General features: G+C 36.4%; 2 protein-coding genes across 2 annotated transcripts in view; one reads left to right on the top strand and one right to left on the bottom strand.

The window, feature by feature from the left end:
• LOC109030546 (ras-like protein 1) overlaps positions 1-20,754 on the top strand; it is a 122,549-nt gene that overhangs the window by 31,986 nt on the left and 69,809 nt on the right. The window lies entirely within an intron of this gene.
• The window catches only part of LOC109030547 (protein takeout), a 29,747-nt gene that overhangs the window by 2,674 nt on the left and 6,319 nt on the right, over positions 1-20,754 (bottom strand). The window contains exons 2-5 of the mRNA XM_019041549.2: positions 20,423-20,527; positions 4,712-4,859; positions 4,228-4,367; positions 99-251 (exon numbers count right to left, since the gene is read on the bottom strand). Of these exons, the coding sequence (XP_018897094.2) occupies positions 99-251; positions 4,228-4,367; positions 4,712-4,859; positions 20,423-20,527 (546 nt within the window). The remainder of the gene's footprint in view (positions 1-98; positions 252-4,227; positions 4,368-4,711; positions 4,860-20,422; positions 20,528-20,754) is intronic.

Raw genomic sequence — 20,754 nt, 5'->3', positions numbered from 1 at the left:
TCAAATGGCGTTCTTCCTAAACGTGGCAGTTTTATAATATGGTCTGCAAGGCAACCAGCCCAAAAGGATTGGTGCAATTTGCGGTCAAGAAAGCTTACCCAATTCTTTGTTTCCGTTGAAGAGGTTTTCCAACTTGATCTTCATTTTCTTGATGTTCAAGATCTTGAACTGAGCCTTGGTCAACTGCATGTACTTCTTGTCTCCTTTTGAGTGGCCTTTGCCTTTCAAGAAAACTTCAACCTCCGGGTCGTCTGCACAAAAATGAGGAATAACAAGGCGATGAGTGGGAATTAATAACACGAAAAATAATTTGGTGATAATGGAGCGTAGTAGATCGTCTTCGGCGTTTTAGCGACTCATTTCCGACTCGGAAAATAATGGACCTCAATTAATAGCTTCAGCCATTGGTTACATCAGCGCTACGTGTTTGCTTTCAGGTACTTAATTTAACTTCCAAATTGTTGAAATCTGAAATTAATTTACAGACGTCATCGGGCAGCTTCTGCGTTTACTATAATCAAAACCCTACGTCATAGTTTTTCACAGAATTCTAAAGCTATAATGAAATCAACTTAATATTCAGTGGTAAACAGGTTACTGTTATATCTACCAGTTTTACGGTTTTAGGAATCTTCCTTTCTTGGAATTTTTTTTTTTTAATTTTCTTCGAAAATCTTTTTCAATTTCATTTGGAAATTTTTTTCAATTTCCTTTGGAAATTTTTTTCAATTTCCTTTTGAACTTTTGTTCGATTTCCTTTGGAAATTTGTTCAATGTTTATGTCTTAAAAAGTCAAAGATCAAATAAATATTAGGATTTTTATGTGTTTTGATTCAAGTAGAGTATGAAACTGCAAAGATGATTCTATGTCAACCTCCACTTTACCAAAATGACAAGATTTTCAAATATTCATTTTTTTACAGAACAAAGTTACGATGTTAACAAAATAATCCTATGCACGAACTTTAATGGATTAAACCTTCAGTTGGATGCGACAGAATTTTAAGAGTTTTTATGGGAAAATTCAATAGAGAATTGAGCATTGAGTTTACGTGTCAAAACTAAAATTTAACGAGAAATTCAGAACATCAAAAATCTAGATTAATTTATCTCTAGTCCCGCCATCGATCTGCAGCTTATCTAAGAGCGAAAGCCGACTTCTGTTAACTTAAAACGCACTTGAAGAGTAAGGTTATAACGAGCTTTTGACGAGCAAGGGGAGGCGGGGTGGTGCACCCTACTTAATATTAGTCAGGTGGGTTTCGAAGTTTGTTTGCTGGCTAATTAATTTCCTGCCTTATCTTTGTTAAACACTTCGATTTTACGTTATTGCGCGCGGGTCACTCCATCATGCCGTTGTAATGAAAAGCGCCGATATCTTGAAAAACACCGGCTCGAAGTATTCGTCCGCGTTTCGAGATATTTCAAAAATAACGACAGGTGTTTGATCAAGGGAGTTTGGCGGGTTTGTATCAAATCGATTCGTGACCAAGTGGGTTGTAAGTTTGAAGTTCTGTTCCGTTTGATGACGCACTTTTCTATCGCGAAAAATGCAATAGAATTATCAAGAGACAAAGATGTACCCTCCACCGGCTTCTTGGCGACAGGTGAAAACTTTAACCTTCGAAGATTTAATTAAATTTTCCTTGTGAAAAATTACAAGGAAGAAACAATCATCAACCTTTTTTTCACTGTTGACTTACCAACTTGGTGGATGATGAGCTTCGGAAGATGTTATCAGCTAAACAAGTTCGCCAAACTTCGGTGTATTTGTAAAACGAAATACTCAACACGTTGCTCAACATCCACCTAATAGTCAACAGTTGAATGTTGGAGTCCCAAAAGTAAAAGCTTCCATCCGCCACAGTTTAGAAAGCGATCGGGGCGGGTCTCTCTGTCTCGGGAATTATCAGTCTGCTTAAATTTCGAGGCAAAAAGTCATAAAATCGTGTTTTAGTGGTTGAGACTTCAGCCAGATGACATAAACATTTCTCAGACGTCAATTACTCGTCGCGGAGATCTCTAAAAATTAGGAGGTTATTGAAACATGATAAAGTTAACAGCGCAATTTCGTGAGGACGAGGGAAACTAAAGCGTGTGCCCCTTCATTTTCTCTGAATGCAACCCGCGCGTTCATTGTAAATGAAATTATATTTCATTAAGGAGGCGGCACTCGACGCCTTTGGCTTTAAATTGAAATTATGCCAGCACAATTTCAAAAAGGAACTATACATATTTTTATATTCAGCAAGCAGCGAAATCAAAGGAGTTTTAAAAAATGCGAAAGGTTTCTTGAGGCTGAAAAAATAAAATGTAAATAGAATTTTCACCCGTCTAACTATTTTTGTTTATATTGAATTCCTCGGCACAAAATATTCTTCCATAACGGAGGATTTTAAATGCCACGATCAAAATTGTTATAATCGTATTTAAACTTTTCGCCAGCTTGTCAGTCATTTGATCTTATTCTACGTTGAAAGAAATGCAATTTAATCATCGTAAAAAGTCTGCGTTGTAAAAAGCTAACTATCAAAGTTGATGTACATCAAACGCATAAATTTCTGTCTTATGCTCCGCTCGATTTGAAACTATTTGAGCACGTGGAGCATGTTTATCGTGTTCTGCTTGAAATTCTGATAAGGAAATACATGTTTTGGTGCCTTGGTCCTCTTTTTTTCTCGTGCCTCAGATACGATTGTCTAAAAATGCGGAATTTCATGTTGTGGTACCATACACCTTCTTGTTTAGAAGATTTTAGGATACCGGTAATGCATCTAGAAATGGCAGTGACTTTATCATGGCATTTGCAAAATTATACCTGAACATCGCTGGTTAAATCGTTGCTCTCGCAGGGGCTATATTTCAAAATAAGATCATTGACCGCGTTTTTCAGACTTTTTAAATAAATTTCACAAAAGAACTGACAGCCTGGCTTCCTTTCAGATTAATACAGTCCAATGACCCTCAGCTGAGCTGAAACGGGTTTCAAAGGAAACCACTTGCTTGGAGATCTGCATATCAATATTTAATATGGTCTGGATGACGTCGCGCAGAGTGGTGCAATATCGAGCGATGCTGTTACTAAAAAAAAAGCGCCGTATAAACGCATTTAATTGGTGCCAAATTTCCTCTACTGAAATGATCATTTTTTTAAGCATATTATGAATATACTTTCTTGAGATTTTTAGATACTTTAGATAAATTGAGAGTAAAATTATATGCAAAATTAAGGAAAAAATGATCCCAGGTCTCACAGGAAGCTCATGTTTTTCTAGAGGGAATCTGGCAACGTTTAAAGGATCAAACGGCGTTCTTCAGGACGGTAATGCACGACCGAGACCTTCGTGAAACCGTCTGCCGAGCATACTTCGAGAACTTCCTCGTTAGCTGCATCGCAGCGTTCTCGAGCCGCGAAGTTCAAGGCAATCCCGCGCCGCCGCGCTGCGGAGCTGACATGAATGAAGCGACCACTGACCCAGTTCTCCTTACGCTCTCGCACGGCTCGTAATTCATTCACAAGTCACCGGTTTTTTACCCGACGTTTGAGGCGTGTTTCATCACCCCAGAGAAGCAGAATATAACTGAAAAAAGTGCCCGCGGTTTTTTTGCATATTTTTTCAACGTTAAAGAAACTCCTGAGAGATTAACAACTAGCAGTTTCGTTTACAAACGATTTTCAATAAAGTATGAGTAATTCATTTTTTTTTTAATTAGGAAATTTTTGAATTTACGCCTCGAAGGAGCTCTAACATAACTCCATTTTTTTTGCATGGGCTTCTCTGACTGCTATACATTCAGCACTAGACTTGACATGAAGGGAGCATGGAGGTTATGCACATCGCTATTTCGCCTTCTATTTTCAAGGTAGACCAGAATACATTCTTCGTGTAGCAGTAGTTGTCTAGGTGCTTGTAGAATGATACCTTGCACCGTCTACAGTGTATACGTCTTGCCTCGCAGTAAATTATATTTATGCCGATTTCGATGCTGGCTGCTGGCTGACACTGTTTCCCTCTTCAATCCTCCATCAATCATTATGATTAAATTAAAATAAAAGTAATAATTCCCACTCGGATTTTTTGGGGGAAATAGTGCTATCCTGCAGTGCGCGTATGGAGAAACAGGCATTGCTTTTTGATAAATCAATGACACATTATAAAAATTAAAAATATAGTATTAAAAAAAAAGTATAAGACGAAGCTTTGTTTAGTTCGATTGAAAACTTACACAAGGTGATGTTGCAGGGTCCTTTTCCGTTGATGGGCAAAACGAGAACTTTGCCATCTGCAGAGTACTGGCCGACAATGGTCAAAGCTCCAGGTACGTCGAACTTAGCTTGGTATGTGTACTTATCGATGTCTAAAGCTCTGTGGAAGAACAAATAAAATGTTAAACAACGGAAAAATATCAGAGGGAAAAAATATCAAGAGAAAATACGGGTATCTACTTTATATTTTCCGGGTGAAAAAGGTCCTTCATTGTTTTTACGAACTAAGAGGAGCTTTAAAGCTCGAGTTACCCGAAACATTTCTAAGTTGAGTCTTTGTCTAAGTCTTCTAATTCTCTAAGATATTTAGGATTCTCACACAGTTTACACAAATGAGTGACTTCAATGCTACATTTTGTATAATACTGGTATTCCTTCTTTAGATTTTCTCGATGAAAATTAGGAGGAGTGAAAAATGATGTGAATAAAGTTATTTATACTTACGAGAATGATTTTGGCATGGCATGTTTCAAACCCCAAATTTTAAGGTTTCTGAACTTGAGATCGATACTGACTGGACCTTTTCCTTTCCCGATGTCGAGCGAGGTCAGTTCCAACGGGTCGATGGCAGGTACTTGGTATTTCGGGATTCCTGTAACATAATTCAAAACGGTGTAAAGTTTCAACCAAGTTTGAATAAAAAATCATGAAGTTTAGGCATCACTTTTTATAAACCCCTTTGACCTATTGAAAAATGAAACATAAAGTAAAGGCATGAATTTGCTGGTTAATTTTTATCGCACATTCATGACGCGTATGCCAAAATTGCCTTCAAAATCATGAATATGCTATACCTAATTACGGTCATGTAAAAATAAGACCGTCCCAATTTCAATTTTCAAGTTTCTACATTTTGATTGAACAAAGTTTAGAGTCGTATCATAATACCTACTTTCCTTTGTTTGTCCTTTCTTTTTATTCATTATTTTCAGTCATCAGTTACCTGTTTGGGGTGGCATTCAGGGAAAACTTGAGGATGAAAAATATTTAACAACTCGTGCGGGAACAAACAATTTGATCGAAAATTAGCTATTCTATATCAATATAGAATGTAGATTTGGAGGAAGTATTGATTTGTGAAAGAATAAACCAATTAATTATTATAACTTGGGTTTTTTACACTAACAGGATCCCTTTTTTTGAAGATGTAAAAAAATCAGTTGATATCGGTGCATCGATTGTTAAGATCGGACATATTGCATGAATTAATTTTATTGCGTTTTGAGCATACAAAGTGCCTAATTAAGATTCAAAAGCGGGGAAAACATCGGTGCTTTTGCATCAGCGTCCTTTCCGGTTTGAATGTTTCGCATCTTTCGTCAGGAAATGGTTTTTTACTATTTTATCATTTATTTTTTAACTGACGGCAGAAATCCCCCCCCCCCTCTCTCGTCTCCCTCGCATTCTTCCGCTACGAAAAAGGTGATATTTCTCATAAACTTGCGAAGATCACTTTATCAAAGGAGAAAAAAATTAATGATACAAGGCAAAAACTCATGACGCGCTCTTAGAGCAAATAAAAACCAGTGAACTCCAACACAATGTGTTGATAAGGCGCGTCATTAACTCGCACATATCAACCCCTTTAGTTTTCATTTACAGAGATTTCAAAAAAGGCAAGCAGCACAACAAGAGAATTCACGATCCAACAGTGCAAGGTCAACGACGCACCTTGACGAGACCGTGTATTGTGAATCTAGAAAGCTATTCGAACAAATTTAAGTTTTTTGATCTGCCTCAAGCAAAATCTTATCAGATTCTTGAAGAAAAGTGCTACGGAAAAATTTAAGCGAAGAAAGGAAAAATTCTGTCGAACTCCTAGAAGATAAAGTCGATTTAAAGGTATTTTGGGGCTAAAATACCCAAATCACCGGTATTATAAATCCCGTTATATTATTGAAAAGAAATTGACTCGATATAAATGCAATTGTATTAAATATGTCTTGATTTTGTTATTTTAAACGTCTTTTCATGCAAAGAAGCTCAACCATGTCCATGCTTTATTCATTCATGAATTGAAAGTAAGCAATCCACATCCCGAAAATCTACCGATTTGCCGTGAAAAATTGCAGAAACTTGATATACCAGGTCGATGTACCCACTCTTTGAATTTACCAATCGATTTAGTGAGTGCACGTATGTGAAAGTCAAAATGCTATAGTCATTTTGGGTGCATTCATTTTTCATGAAACAATTGTAAGTAATTTCAATCCCGAAAAACCATCAATTTTCCGTATAAAATCGAAAAAATCAAAATATGTCGACTCCCTGACGTGAAAATTAAATTCTACGTGTGAAAATACTTATGTATCGATATGCTGAACAGAATGCCCGCCTCTCCTCGTAATTTACAAACCGTTCCTATACTCATCTCAAAATTTTTCTCAGAGCTTTGTGTTATTATCAGCTTCCATTTAAACCCCGGTTTGATGGCCGAATCGGCTGCCCAAAAAGCAAGCCATTTTTGAAGGGCTCTATGAGAAATTCGTGATATTATCAGCTCTCAGGAAATCACCCCATGGGTAAAATTGCTGGTATAAATTTTCGAGAGCTTAAAATAATCGTATTCAAGAAACTAAGGCATTAAACTATGGAGTCAATTTCGTTTTAATAATGTAACGGGCTTTACTTGTCTTCAGGTCAAAACTCATACAAGGAAGCCCCTTGCAAGAGGCTAATTTTTTGTAATTTCACTCAATTTTTTCTCCTTTTTATAATTGAATTGCTTGTCACATTCTGAGGTCAATCATATTAAATTGTAATTTATACATTTCTTTTTTTCCCCCCTTCATTTTATTTTTTGTTTGGAGAAGTTTTGTTGATTTCTTCGGATTTCGAATACTGTAACTTCTGTTCTATTTGGCCGATTTTTATGAATGAGACCTCTTTTAATTCGTGTTTCAACGGAGAGTAAGGAAAAAATTGCTAAAAACTTGCGAAACAATTTTTTTTGAAAATTGGGCGAATCCTAGCGTGACGGTGAAATGGTTAATGAAGCGTAAGTAATTGGGCGAGGGGCTGAGGATCCCGGCCTACCTTGGCGACCGTCATTAGCTATTGTTCGTCGAGACGCCGACGCAGTGATCAGGAGCGTGGGGAAGAGAGGGGTAAGTGGATTCCTGTATGAGCCACGTTTAGCTAATGGTCTAATGAGTCTCGAGGCTCATTACAGATTGCACTTACACAGATTGCACTGTATTTCTTAGTTTTAATAAGAAATAAAATATAATTCTGTAAAATTAGTAAATAAATACCAAGACAATTATTCAGGATGTCAAAGACTGACTGAAAATTTTTTATTAACCTCATATGATAAAAATATTATTATCAGCTGACACTGACATTGTTGTCAGATGAACAGCACTATCAGAGCACGGGCACCAACTTTTGAAAAGTATAACAGAGGTTTGGAGATCTGTCAAAGCAACGTTTTGAACAAAACGGAGGAGTTAAATTCTCATTCCGAGAGTGCCGACCTGCTCAGCCATCCTCGAATCAGTTCGCTTGATTCTGCTTATATATGCATATTTTAAATCAGCGCGTCGTACTCTTAGGCTTTTTTTTAAGAAAACCAAGTAACGTAGACTCTTGGTATTCACTGCACATAAACTAGAGAGCCCCAGAATGAGAAACAACTTTAAATCATAATTATTGACGGATAAATAAACTTTTTACACGCTTTGGAAAATCTCAGAAGTTCGCGGTAGTCACTTTTCGGTAAGGAACTAAGGGACTCGGTTATTGTATCGAGCAGGGTTCGAAACGATCGCAAAGGCGGTATACTACGTATTACGCGCCAAAAAACCTAGAACTCGTGAATTTTTGTCATTATTTACGATCACTTTTTGGTGAGGAAGATACGATTGAGCACTGTCAACATTTTAAGAATCATCCCCTTCTCACTCAAAAATACGAGGATTTTGTCAAATAAATTTCTAATACGCCGTTTATTCGTTGTATGTCAAAAGTGTCTGTCACTTGCATCAATGTCAGATGATGCATCGGTTTCCAATAAATTTTGCGTGCAAATTCTCGGATAGTTGCACACACAAAAATCATTGCGCATCACTTATTCAATCAGTATCATGGCTTCACGTCACCATTAGCTTATTCAAACAAGTTTTTCCCTGGCATCGCACATGTCTGCCGGATTGCATACCTCCACGTCGAAGTTTTCATACATAACAGTCCGTGGATGCATTTAGTTGTGACTTGATGAACAACGTTATGCTTTTCCAACTCCACATTTCGATCTAGTGGAATATGATTGACAGGCAGCACATCCTTTCACCAGAATAGCGATCAAATGTCATACATATTTTGACGGAAGTTTTCTAAGTAGAGTTATTGATTCACCCTATCATTACTATTGACACCAGCAGAGTGACAGGAACCGGACACGAGGTGCTCGATGTTTATACGGAAAAAATCAATGAAATACAGAAAACTCACCATATACATTGATTTTTTTCAAGATCTCAATTTTCTCTCAGATTATTAGCATGTTCTTTTGGGCGACAGTTGAAATTAAGAATTATAATCTTTTATGCATATTAAAAATGAGGTGCGAAAAAAAAACCAAGGCGTCATTTTTGAGAGTATCTCAGGGAACTTTAATGATTCAATATTGCATGATGGTTACTTTTTTTAATGCTACCTTTGATACAAATCAGATTACCATTTTGTTTGATCATATTTCCAAAAAATAAAAATAGAGCAAACGGCGAAACATCACAAGCGCCCCATTCAACCTTCGTCCCTTCCTTTCGAACGTGACTTAAGGTATGTATCTTATCCCAGCGTGGGGGAACTTAATTCAGGGGAACCGCTATTCTACCGCGCTGAGTGAAAACGCCGTACAAATATCCGTGAGTTGCCAAATTTCCCCTCCTAAAATATGATTTTTGAGACGAATAATGAATATGCCTACTTGATATTTCCTGACACTTTAGATCACAAAGCGAAAAAAATTCTCCGAGAAAGTGGACGGAAAATTCCTATTAAACTAAAAGAAATTTGAAAACGCACGAAGGTTTATACGGCGTTCTTCCTCTGCACGGCAGTATGCTTGAGAGGATCGTTTCTAGTGGCGTGGCATGCTTTGCGATATATCGATTATTATGTCATTTAAACCTATGGAAAAGGATAGATGAACAGGGTGTTCGCAGCGAACACCTCAATAATCGATTCTTTACCATAGGTTTAAATGGCATAACGATCGATATATCGCAATTCACGCCACGCCACTGGATCATTTCTCTTCAATGACGCAGAAGATGTGGTCAACAGGTGGATCAAGCGTGGAGGAATCACTGGTGGCGAACGAAATTTGTGCCCTGAATTCTTGTAAACATCAACCACTCTCCACGCGAGATACCAGAGTGACATGACCCATTTCCTTCCGCGAAATAGCACGCAGTTTTCCCCAGAAACGCGCGACTGGAACAATTCACCCTCTCGACTCCTTCGCCACAGCATTCACTAATTAACTTAAGTGGCGAAAGCTCACGTGAGCAGGCGACCTCACCCCCGTGTACACCTCCCACCCCTCCTTTCTGCAGAATTCATTTGCATTATTTGCACTCTCAAACGCATCGTAACCTATTTACCCCCGGTGTCTTGGGGTTTCCGTAGTTTAGTTTTACGGTGGAATTCGTTGGTGCGGTGAGGTGCGACAGCTCGCACACTTCTCCCCACAGGAACAATAATTGCTTCGCGCACCCTCATCATCGCAAGAAGGGTTTCTTTGATTGTTTCCCATTCCGATGAGTATAATATTTTTTGTGAAAATACAATTGTGTAGGAAATCAAACTAAAGTCCCTAGTTGACAAATGTGCGGAATTGAAATTGAGGAGAAGCCATTTAAAATCTTAATCTGTCAAGTTAGGGTTTGAAAATTGTTAGTTTTAAATGCCTCTGGCCTTAATTTTTTGTAAAGTCCCTTCGCAGACTACTTTTTCTGGTTATCTGATAGCTTTGGATAACTGCTGTATGACTCATTATTTTAAGTGTAGCACGTCATTAAAAGCTTACATAAACGTTGGACTCCTGGGTCAATCTCCGAGGATGCAACTATTGCAACATCATAGGTTAATTTTTGTTTACTCTTAAGTGAAATGAGGCAGAACTGATTCTCCTGCTATTAATTGAGGGTCATTTTCTTAAGGCTCGAAATTCCAGTGCTACCCTAGTAGCAGAGTTATATAAAAAATTTGTTTTTAAAAGTATAAACCGTAAATAACCACAAGCTAAAGAATATTCATTGTTTATGTAATGGATGTAAAGTTTTTTAGTTAAAAGTTTACTAAAAAACTTATTTTATTATGTAACCCTTAGTATAAAAGTTATATAACCAAATTCAAAGAGTGTATAAAATGAATTTTCATTATTCTTCCTGGCTGGTAGCGCACTCTAGTTATGAAGTGTGCAAGTTTTCATATGCGTTACTACCAGGTGGTGGATCATCGTAGAGTTGTGACTTACCTTAAATCCGCGGCGTCCTAGTCGGGATTAGAACCCACACCTCGGGATGGAGTTGCAATCCGAAGTCCAGTACTTTACCACCAGACCAGCCAGGCTTGATATGAATGGGCCCCTAAATTCAATCTCTTAACTATCGCAGGCCTCTGAGTCCGTAATATTTTGTTTATTGACGGATTCTTATGATATTTTACCAGACTTTATTATTTATTATTTATTTATTTATTGTTTTTTATTTCATGATGTAATTTTTTCATTTTCATTTTTTTTAACTCTCTCTCATTTTTTTAGCTCTCTCTTTTTTTTAACTATCATGATTTTTAACTATCATTTTTTCTAACTCTCTCTATTTTTTTTAACTCTCATTTTTTTAACTCTCTCTCTCTCTCTATTTTTTAACTTTATAATTGCGTCTTTTTCCAGTTTTAATTATTTGGGCCTTTTTCTAGTTTGAATTTATGTCGATGTATTTATGTTATTTATTTATTATTATTATCATTTCCTTTTTTCTTTTAAATTTTTATAATATTAATTTAAACATTTGAAAAAAAATCAAAATTTTTAAAATAATATTTAATAATATTTTTAAAATATTAACAAAAATAATTATGATATACTTTAAAAATATTATAAAATATTATTTTAAAAATTTTAATTTTTTATATTTTTAATATCTTTTTAAAATGTTTTAAAAATATTCATTGATTGTATTTCAAAAGTACTTTTGAAAATATTTTAAAAATACATGAAAAACATTTTAAAAATATATTAAATTTCAATATTTTTAAAATATTGCTGTCTAACTGGGCAGGGTTATGAGCCAGACACGCTACCAACTGAGGTAACAGGGCTCCTCGGATTGTGTGCCGAGATATCCCCTTTTAACTCGTCTCGGAGCCATTAGTACCTCTAATAATACCTATCCCACGCAGTCTGAGAGTCGAGGGTGTTCATTGAAATGAGATCATCATCATCATTCATGAAAATGAGATAGGTTTACGTTAAAGTCATTCAGGTCATTTATATAACAGTTATAATAAGCAAATTAAGCAAAAGGATACTATGCGTATAAAGAAAATTTATAAAAACCCTTCCTCAATTATATAAATTTTATATAAACGTTATCTTCTGAAAATATGAATAATTATTTTCATGGGCATTTTATATAAAACTTATATACACGATATATAAACTTTAGTTAAAATGGTGATTATATAACCGGTATTAATTCCTTATACGTTTGTTAGGAAGGGGAAAGTGAATCATGCTACTAGGGTACGCCCTCATTTAAAAATGTAGGCAAAAGCAACTCTCACATGTTAAAATATAGTCTCATCCTCATACATTCATTTGTGAGCACCATATTCCTGTGAGGTTCAAAGGACAATTGGACAGCTTTATGCAATAAGGAACTAGGGTCAAATTTTCGATTTTTTTTTTATGATGAATTCCGTATCAGGAGGGTATTTACTTACTATTGAGAAAAAGAAAATCCTCAAAAACAATTTTTATCCCGCTTCAGCGACCCCGCAAAAATTTGCCGTCGCAGGATCACGCGAAGTTCATTTTGCAATTGGGACCTATACTATGGTTCCCTATTGCGTAATGCGAAACTCGGATTTCCCATTTTGCAATTCGGAACTATAGACAGGACGGCATAATGCTTTCTCGGCATTCTCGGCTCCTGTTCGACCGATCTTGCTGATTTTTGGTATCCGGGGGTATTTTTCGACGGGAAACTCGAATTTCTGGTCAAATTTTGAAAATTCAAAAATCCAAGATGGCGGATGTGGCCTAAAATGCTATCTCGGCTCCTGTTCGATGGATCTTGCTGATTTTTGGTATCCGGGGGTATTTTTCGACGGGAAACTCGAATTTCTGGTCAAATTTTGAAAATTCAAAAATCCAAGATGGCGGATGTGGCCTAAAATGCTATCTCGGCTCCTGTTCGATGGATCTTGCTGATTTTTGGTATCCGGGGGTATTTTTCGACGGGAAACTCGAATTTCTGGTCAAATTTTGAAAATTCAAAAATCCAAGATGGCGGATGTGGCCTAAAATGCTATCTCGGCTCTTGTTTGATCGATCTTGCTGATTTTTGGTACCAGGAGGTACCGTAATAGCACACCTAGTCTTAGAGATGTTTTTAAAACGTGTCAATGACACCAAGCCTCATTTCTGAAATGTTTCACGTGATACTTTAAAAACCCGAATGAAGTGTCAAACACGAAGCCACTCTGTGTTCAACACATTCCCATGTCACCACATTTTATGTGTCTGTGAAACATTTGCAGATTGTGTCACCGAAATGTTTCGAATTCATTTTTTACATATTTCAATGACACAATGGGCAAAGGTCTCCGTTGGCAGTGCATTTTTGACACATTTCTGACACATTTGTAAAACAATGAGCCTTTAACTCAGATTTTCCTCTGATTTTCTAAATGTTTATGACACATTTTCGGTATAATCACTACAGTCCATGTAGTGTTAAACACGAGCCCACTCTGTGTTGAATACATCCGCATGTCACTACTTCTTAACCGTAAAAAAATTTTCAGACATCTGTTTTAGCAAATGTCGTGGAGGCATTATAGCTATCAAATCAAGTGCCTGGGCGGCCTGATTACAGACTATGCCTAAGGAGAGTATGGAACTATGGGTTCACTCCATCAGTATTAAACTATCAGAGGGATTAGGACGTCCTCACTTTAGAAAAGTATACGCAAAGCATGATGTACGGTTTCAATATTTTAGATAATCCATAACTTATAAGCTCTTATGGAGATAAATGCGATGCATACCAAGAATTTAAAACTATTTTTAACTCTGCATAATTAAATAGCCAAAAAGTAAACCTTGAGACAAAAAAATAAACCAAAATTTGGTAAAATTGGAAAATGAAACGTCAACGCTCTCTGGTGGGTTCAGTTTGATCTAGGAAAATTTTTAGAAAGGTCTGAGAAATGTTTTCAACTTGTGTTCACCAGGTTTTAATGACAATCAAGGCACTGTTTTGTTTAACTGATATATTCCTGACACATTTCTGAAATAAATTTCCTTACCCTTATGCGTTTAAATTAATTTTATAAATGGTTATGACGTACGATCGCCGCGGATCAATTAAATGAGAGTGATACGAGTATTTCAACTGGAGAGCAATGAGGGAAATTCGTACACGAAAATCTGAAGGCGTTTCAAATACCATTCCGTCACGTTTCATACATAGATTCAACATATAGCTGTACCTTATCAGATTAAAAATACGAAATATCTGCCAGTTGTTTCTGAAACATGTTTTTGAAGGATCTTGGAAACGTTGCTAAATTGTGTCAGAAATATGTCAGGTTTATTTCTCAGAAACTTCGAACTTCCAAGAATTTCTGCAGCAACGTTTTAAATATGTTTTAGAAATGTTTCCAAAATATTTAGTTGATCTCCTTTCCCAACATATCGTACACAAATCTAATATGAATCTGTGCCTGGGTCGTTAAAAAAAAATTGACACAATTACAAATTTTTTCCGATAGATGTCAATAAAGGTTCATTGATTTTCATATAAATTGTGGCAGAAATGTTCCGTAAATATGTTTCAATCATAGGCTTAGCTGTGGCAATGGTTTTGAAATGTTTTTGAAACCTTTCTGATATAGTTTATTGAACGGACTGCAATATATTGACAACACATAGCTGACACAATTCTTACACATTTTTTGGGTGGGTTATTTATGCCTTTTTGAAATAAGTTTGAAACGTTTCCAACTTATTTTTAAAAAAGTTTGAATGACCGCAATTAGAAACATTTTCGATTTGTTTTCAATACGTTTCAAAGACACGGCCAACTTGCCCATTTCATGTATTCGTTTTGAAAATTTGTTGGAAACATATGTCAATGACTGATCCGAGATTGACATAATTTGAAACATTTTAAAAACATTCCATTGTGTAACTGTGCTATTAGGGATTTTGGACGGGAAACTTGAATTTCTGGTCAAATTTTGAAAATTTGAAAATCCGAGATGGCGGATGTGGCCTAAAATGCTATCTCGGGCTGCTCGACCTATCGTGGTGAATCTTGGTTGTATAGGGGGTATTTTTGGCCGGGAAACTCAAATTCCTAGCCGAGTTTCGAAAAATTGAAATTTTTCAAATTTTGACATTGAGCTTGTTCAGTGATTTTTGATTTTTGCGTTTTTTGAAGTATTTACTACGCATAAGCCACAAATAATTTCTCCGATATTTTTCGCATTTCAATCCACGAAAAACAAGTTTGAGGTTGCGTCTTCTGAGCTCCCCTTTAAACGTGTGTCCGAGGAATGAAAGATCCCCCAGGGGATACTTACTCAAGTAAGGTCATTTTCGGCCACATCCACCATCTTGGATTTTCGAATTTTCAAAATTCGATCAGAAATTCGAGTTTCCCATCCAAAAATACTACCTGGTACCAAGATTCACCGCGATAGATGGAGCACGAGCCGGGATAGCATTTTAGGCCACATCCGCCATCTTGGATTTTTGAATTTTCAAAATTTGACCAGAAATTCGAGTTTCCCGTCCAAAAATACCCCCGGATAACAAAAATCAGCAAGATCGATCGAACAGGAGCCGAGATAGCATTTTAGGCCACATCCGCCATCTTGGATTTTTGAATTTTCAAAATTTGACCAGAAATTCGAGTTTCCCGTCCAAAAATACCCCCTACCCCGAAAATCAGCATGATCGATCGAACAGGAGCCGAGATAGCATTATAGGCCACATCCTTAATCTTGGATTTTCGAATTTTCAAAATTTCACGATTCACGGGTTTGTTGACCTATTCAAGGGTTTATCGATCAATTCACGGATTTTTCGAACGAATCACGGGGTTGTCAATCGATTCACGGATTTGCGGATCGATTCGCTGGTTTTTGATCGATTCACGGTCGTCAATCGAATCAGTGCCGATCAAATCACGTCAATCGGTTCATGTTCTAACTTTTCGATCGATTCATGTCGGTCATGTCGGAATCATGACACCGGTTTTTCAATAATTTGTCGATCGAGTCGGTGTTGATCGATTCATGCTTTCATTTTTTGATCGATTCATGTCAATCAAATCTATAAACCCTCCCGTCCAAATTGCATGTTAATATTTGCCACCATTCTCGAAATATTAGCAAGTCGGTAGGTATCCATATTTTTGGCACACCCTGTTTTTTGTAGAATATCTTTCCGCAGGGACAATGCACCTCCCCCCTTCCTCGTATGATGGAAGGAAGGGGTGTTTTCTCTGTTGGGGTTAACCCTCCAGTTTGTAATAGTGACACCAGGGTCGTCTCCCCTATGCAGTCAGTGCTAAAACAATCTATAGTTCCTAATTGCAAAATGAGCTTCCCCGGATTCTTCATTTTGCAATAAGGAACTATAGCCTTTTTTTGTAATTATTGGCAACAGTGTGATGTTTTTGACGAATCTGTCAACACAGGGTGTTAAAGGAACTCCATAGCTATAAAATGAACCATCAAACCGCAACATTGATCGTTTTGATGAAAAACGCCAATGGTTTTTGCAAAAGTTGCTCTCCTGAAAACCTACCGTTCTGCCTATAGTTCCGAATTGCAAAATGCTATCCAATTGAAGTGCACAGTATAACAGTAAACTCAAGGGCGTTTTGTCTCTCAGTTGTAATTATTTTCCCGGTGTTCGAAAATTTTGAATGGTTTATCGAAGCGAGATGCCACTAATGCTTGCGGGAGCCGATCCAGTCGGGCAGAAAATTCAAACTCGGTTTGCAAATGAACCTGCGGCGTAGCGTGCTTTGCGATATATCGATTGAGCTACCATTTAAACCTACGAGAAATGATCGATAAATAGGGTGTCCGCAAAGAACACCTTAATAATCGATTCTTTACTATAGCTTCAAGTAGGGAAATATCGATTATCGATCATTCACGCCTCGCCACTGAAATTGAAGACCGTGAACTTGGGCACCCTTCGATGTGCTTAACCTAAATTATTTGACAGCGAAAGAACGGCGGCGTCTGCCTCTCATCGGAAAAGATTAGCAGAGATTCTTTCCTCGTCTCGTCGCCTTTTCGTCTGGGATTTATCTAAAAGAAATTTTCACGATGGATTTTTCAATCGATGATATCGGACAGAAGGACCAATTTTTTATAAGAATTTGAGGTAGGGAAAAACTCTCCAGGCCCCGCACTAATTGGACTGCATTTTGCAATTTGGAACTATAAATTCTGGCCCGGTTTAAAAACAACGTATGTGCCATTGGTTTCCCTATGCACATAAGTGTTTTTTTTTCAGATTAGCCAGAATCTATAGTTCCAGATTGCAAAATGCAGTCCAATTGCTTTCCTTATTATGAAAGTTATGCTCGGGACTCGGGAGTCAACACGAATCTTACTCTCAATGGGCCTGTTGCAAGCAAGAGATACAGCCGTGCGAATAGACTTTTTAGAGGTTAAATGACACGAAAATTACGATGGTCACATTAAAAAAGTCTGAAATACACTCCTTACTGCGCAATTTGTGTTGTTAGGAACGCGCTTTTTCAAATTTCCCGCGTCTGGGGGCAGTTTTCTAACGGAAACAATTAACGGCAACTCGCGGCTATTTCCGGTCAACTAAAACTGACAACATAACCTAAAAATCGGAGCTCGTGACATCGTGAAATGAAATGTAGAGGGATTGCGTTGGATATTTAAAAGTTGATCGATTTGGTTACCGCATAAAGCGTATATGGACCACTATAGGAGATCACCTTGGGTTTGTAAACAAACTGAAGGAAAAAATAACAACAACAACAACGACTCGGCATCTTCCGGAAATCACCGAGCCCGCCGTTTGCTCGTTTCCGGTGATTAGAAAACTGCCCCCAGACGCGGGAAATTTGAAAATGCGCGTTCCTAACAACGCAAATTGCGCAGTAAGGAGTGTATTTCAGACTTTTTTAATGTGACCATCGTAATTTTCATGTCATTTAACCTCTAAAAAGTCTATTCGCGCGGCTGTATCTCTTGCATGCAACAGGCCCATTGAACCGATTATATTCCAAATAGGTAAGCGCCAATCTCTATTTTAATGGTAGAGGGGATGTTTTTTCCCCTCTCTCTGGTAAAATCAATCATGTCTGGTTTTAAAAAAGCCCCCAATAAGAACATACACTTTTTTGGGATTCGAATATTGTCAACAAAGCGAATAAAACGGGGTTTCTTGTTTTTCTCTCACTCGCTATTTTGGCACTTACGTATTTGGAAAATAATCGGTTCAATTTTAGTAACTTTGACTAAAAACTATCAATCACAGCATTCAACAGTTACCATTTTGCGAGGCTAAGTGTTGCAATTTTTAGATCGAAAAAGCTTTAGGATCTTCGTAAATGGCGTTTAGCTTCATAAGTCAGATTGGATTTTCAATAGAGTGATTTAGTGACTACGTCATTCGATGTAATATTGAACTCACAATTGGTGGTTCAAATCAAAAACAAAAAAAATAACATTACCTCATGTGTCAAATTTTTGTGAGTTAAATGTGATATCTCGTCAAAATTTAGTTATTGGCAGGTCATAAATCAAGTAAGGACTCATTAAACACGACAAAAGAATAGGTGCAAGAAACACTTACTGTTAGACGCATTTTACCATCATGCATGGCTAAATCAGAGACAAGTTTATGTGTTTCTTCACAATCGCGCCATGGCGCAGCCACTAAATCAGTATATATATGCTAACTAGGGGCTTATGGGGCTGCTTCGCAGCCCCTTATTTTTCCTGTACACTTTTCACTTTCACATGTTTTTTTTTTTTTTTATTTATTTATTTTCATTTAATTTTCTGTTTTGTCTTTGAATCGGGTCTAATTATTTCTTTGAGAGAATAAATATAACAAATGTTTTCAAAAATTGTAATTTTATTTAGTAAACTTTAAACTAAAATTTTGTTTTAATCTTCATACAAAATTATTTTTTAGGTTTTACATTTGTTTTCAAACTAATTTTAAAGAAGATCTTTTTTTATTTTTTAAATACTTTGCTTTTTTTTCGATTAAATTGTTGATTCTTCTTTTGCCATTTCTGTCCTGCTTTTCTTCCTATATTTCCTACAACTTTGCTCTTCTTCTTTCGTCCTTTTGTCTTTTCTTTTTTTGCTTCTTCTTTTTCTTCTTCAGTAGCTGTTCCTTCTGGTTCTTCTTCTTTTTCTGCTCCTGTTTTAACTTCATCTAATTTTTCCGCTTTTTCTTCTTCGTTTTTTCCATGTTCAGTCTGCTTTCTGGTTTCCGTATTTGCTGGTATGTTATCTTTTTCTTGTTTCGTTATCTTACTATTCCACATATAAGTCAGTTGTTTATTACCCATGTATGTTCCTAGCTTAACTTGTTTGATAAAAATGGTTTTTCCCAAGTCTTCGTGTGCATCCGGAATGCAGCTGCATTCCGATGCGTTAAGGGGTGGGCAGGAGGGAGGGACGGACTGAGAAACTGAAAAAAGTACGTTACGTAACGGTAAATATTAAATAAACTTACCTATATATGGATCCTTGAACTTTAAAGCAATAAGGTCCACCACCCGGAATATCAATTCGATTTGCAGAGAAAGAGGCAAAAGCAACAGCACTATTATAATTTCTGATATGCTTTATGAAATTTGGAGAATATAAAAATAATGATTTCAAATCGGTATTTGTCCGAATACTCGGTAAAGAAATTAAGCCATTTTGGCAGCAGTTATTAAAATGACCATTGGACATTTCACCCTGAAAATGGCGAGCATCACAATGATGACAAATTATATTCATTGAACCGACTGAAAATTTGGTAACAAAATTTTCATCAAAGTTCTGATCATCAATTTTATACTTCCGAAATGAAGAAATGAAACTTTGATTTTCTATACTAATAACAGAGTTAAGTTCTTGCTTCACTAAACGAACATGCGAAGAATTCTGGAAAACGCGACCACGTTTTGGAGGACGACCGCCTCGGTCATTGAAAATTTCACTCATAACAACTGTTAAATTTAAAATTAAAATTAGTAAAAATTATTATTATTTTAACAAAATCATAACTGAAAAGTTCAATTTTTAAATTAAAAAAAATAAATCAGAAGAAAAAGGATGAAATGAAAATGGAAATTAATAATAAACATATTTATACACATTGAAAAGAAACAGCGTGAAAAGTTCTGATCGGAAATGAGAAAAAAAACTTGGAGGTTATTGACTTAATGAGGAAAAATTGGCAATAGGAAAAAGATGGAACCAATCATGAAAAACCGTAAAAAAAAAAAAAAAAAACGCGGGAAAAGAAAAATGTAAGTTGATGGCAGTTGAGTGTTGGAAGTAACCTCACTTAATGATGATTGTTGAATGAAAACAGCTGATAAAAAGACAGCAAACAGTAAAGTAAGATGCGTAGCAACAAAACTTTTCCGAAAAACAAAAAACAAAAAACCCCCACTTCCCCTCATCCAATTTATGAGTTTTTAGGGATTTAAAAATCGGGGACGAACCCCAGAAAATAATTTATAGTTTTCCCGAAGCATTGAGAACAACACCTTTCAAATGAACCAACGCCCCTCGCAATTAGTACAGTGGTTGATTCACAATTTCATTCTATTTTTCAAATTAAGATTAAGATTCTCATCTTTTAAATTGTTTTCTGTACAGACCAATATGTTTTCTTACCTTTTGAAATGAGGGGTAGCGCTACTTTGACAGCGTCGATCACACATGCTTCTAGCTTAGGCTCGGCTTTTTTGCATATTTTGAAATTTTGTTTCACTGGTTTATCTGTAACAATCAAAATGGAATAAAATACATTAATCAATGTGACAATTATTAATAGTTACAGTATTTTCACCGAGGAATTTTTGTATATTTATTTATTTACCCGACTCCTGTGTCTGCACGCCGAGAAAATGAACAGTCTGACTTTAAAAATATATTCTCGGTAACTTATTTATCATATAAAATGAATAAAATGATAAGTATATAAAGTAGCTAAATTGCTACATATG

Source organism: Bemisia tabaci, chromosome 3, assembly GCF_918797505.1.
Source record: "Bemisia tabaci chromosome 3, PGI_BMITA_v3".
In the NCBI taxonomy this organism is placed as follows: Eukaryota; Metazoa; Arthropoda; class Insecta; order Hemiptera; family Aleyrodidae; genus Bemisia; species Bemisia tabaci.
Note: the sequence above shows the minus strand (reverse complement) of the source record. Positions and strands in the feature narration are given on the sequence as shown.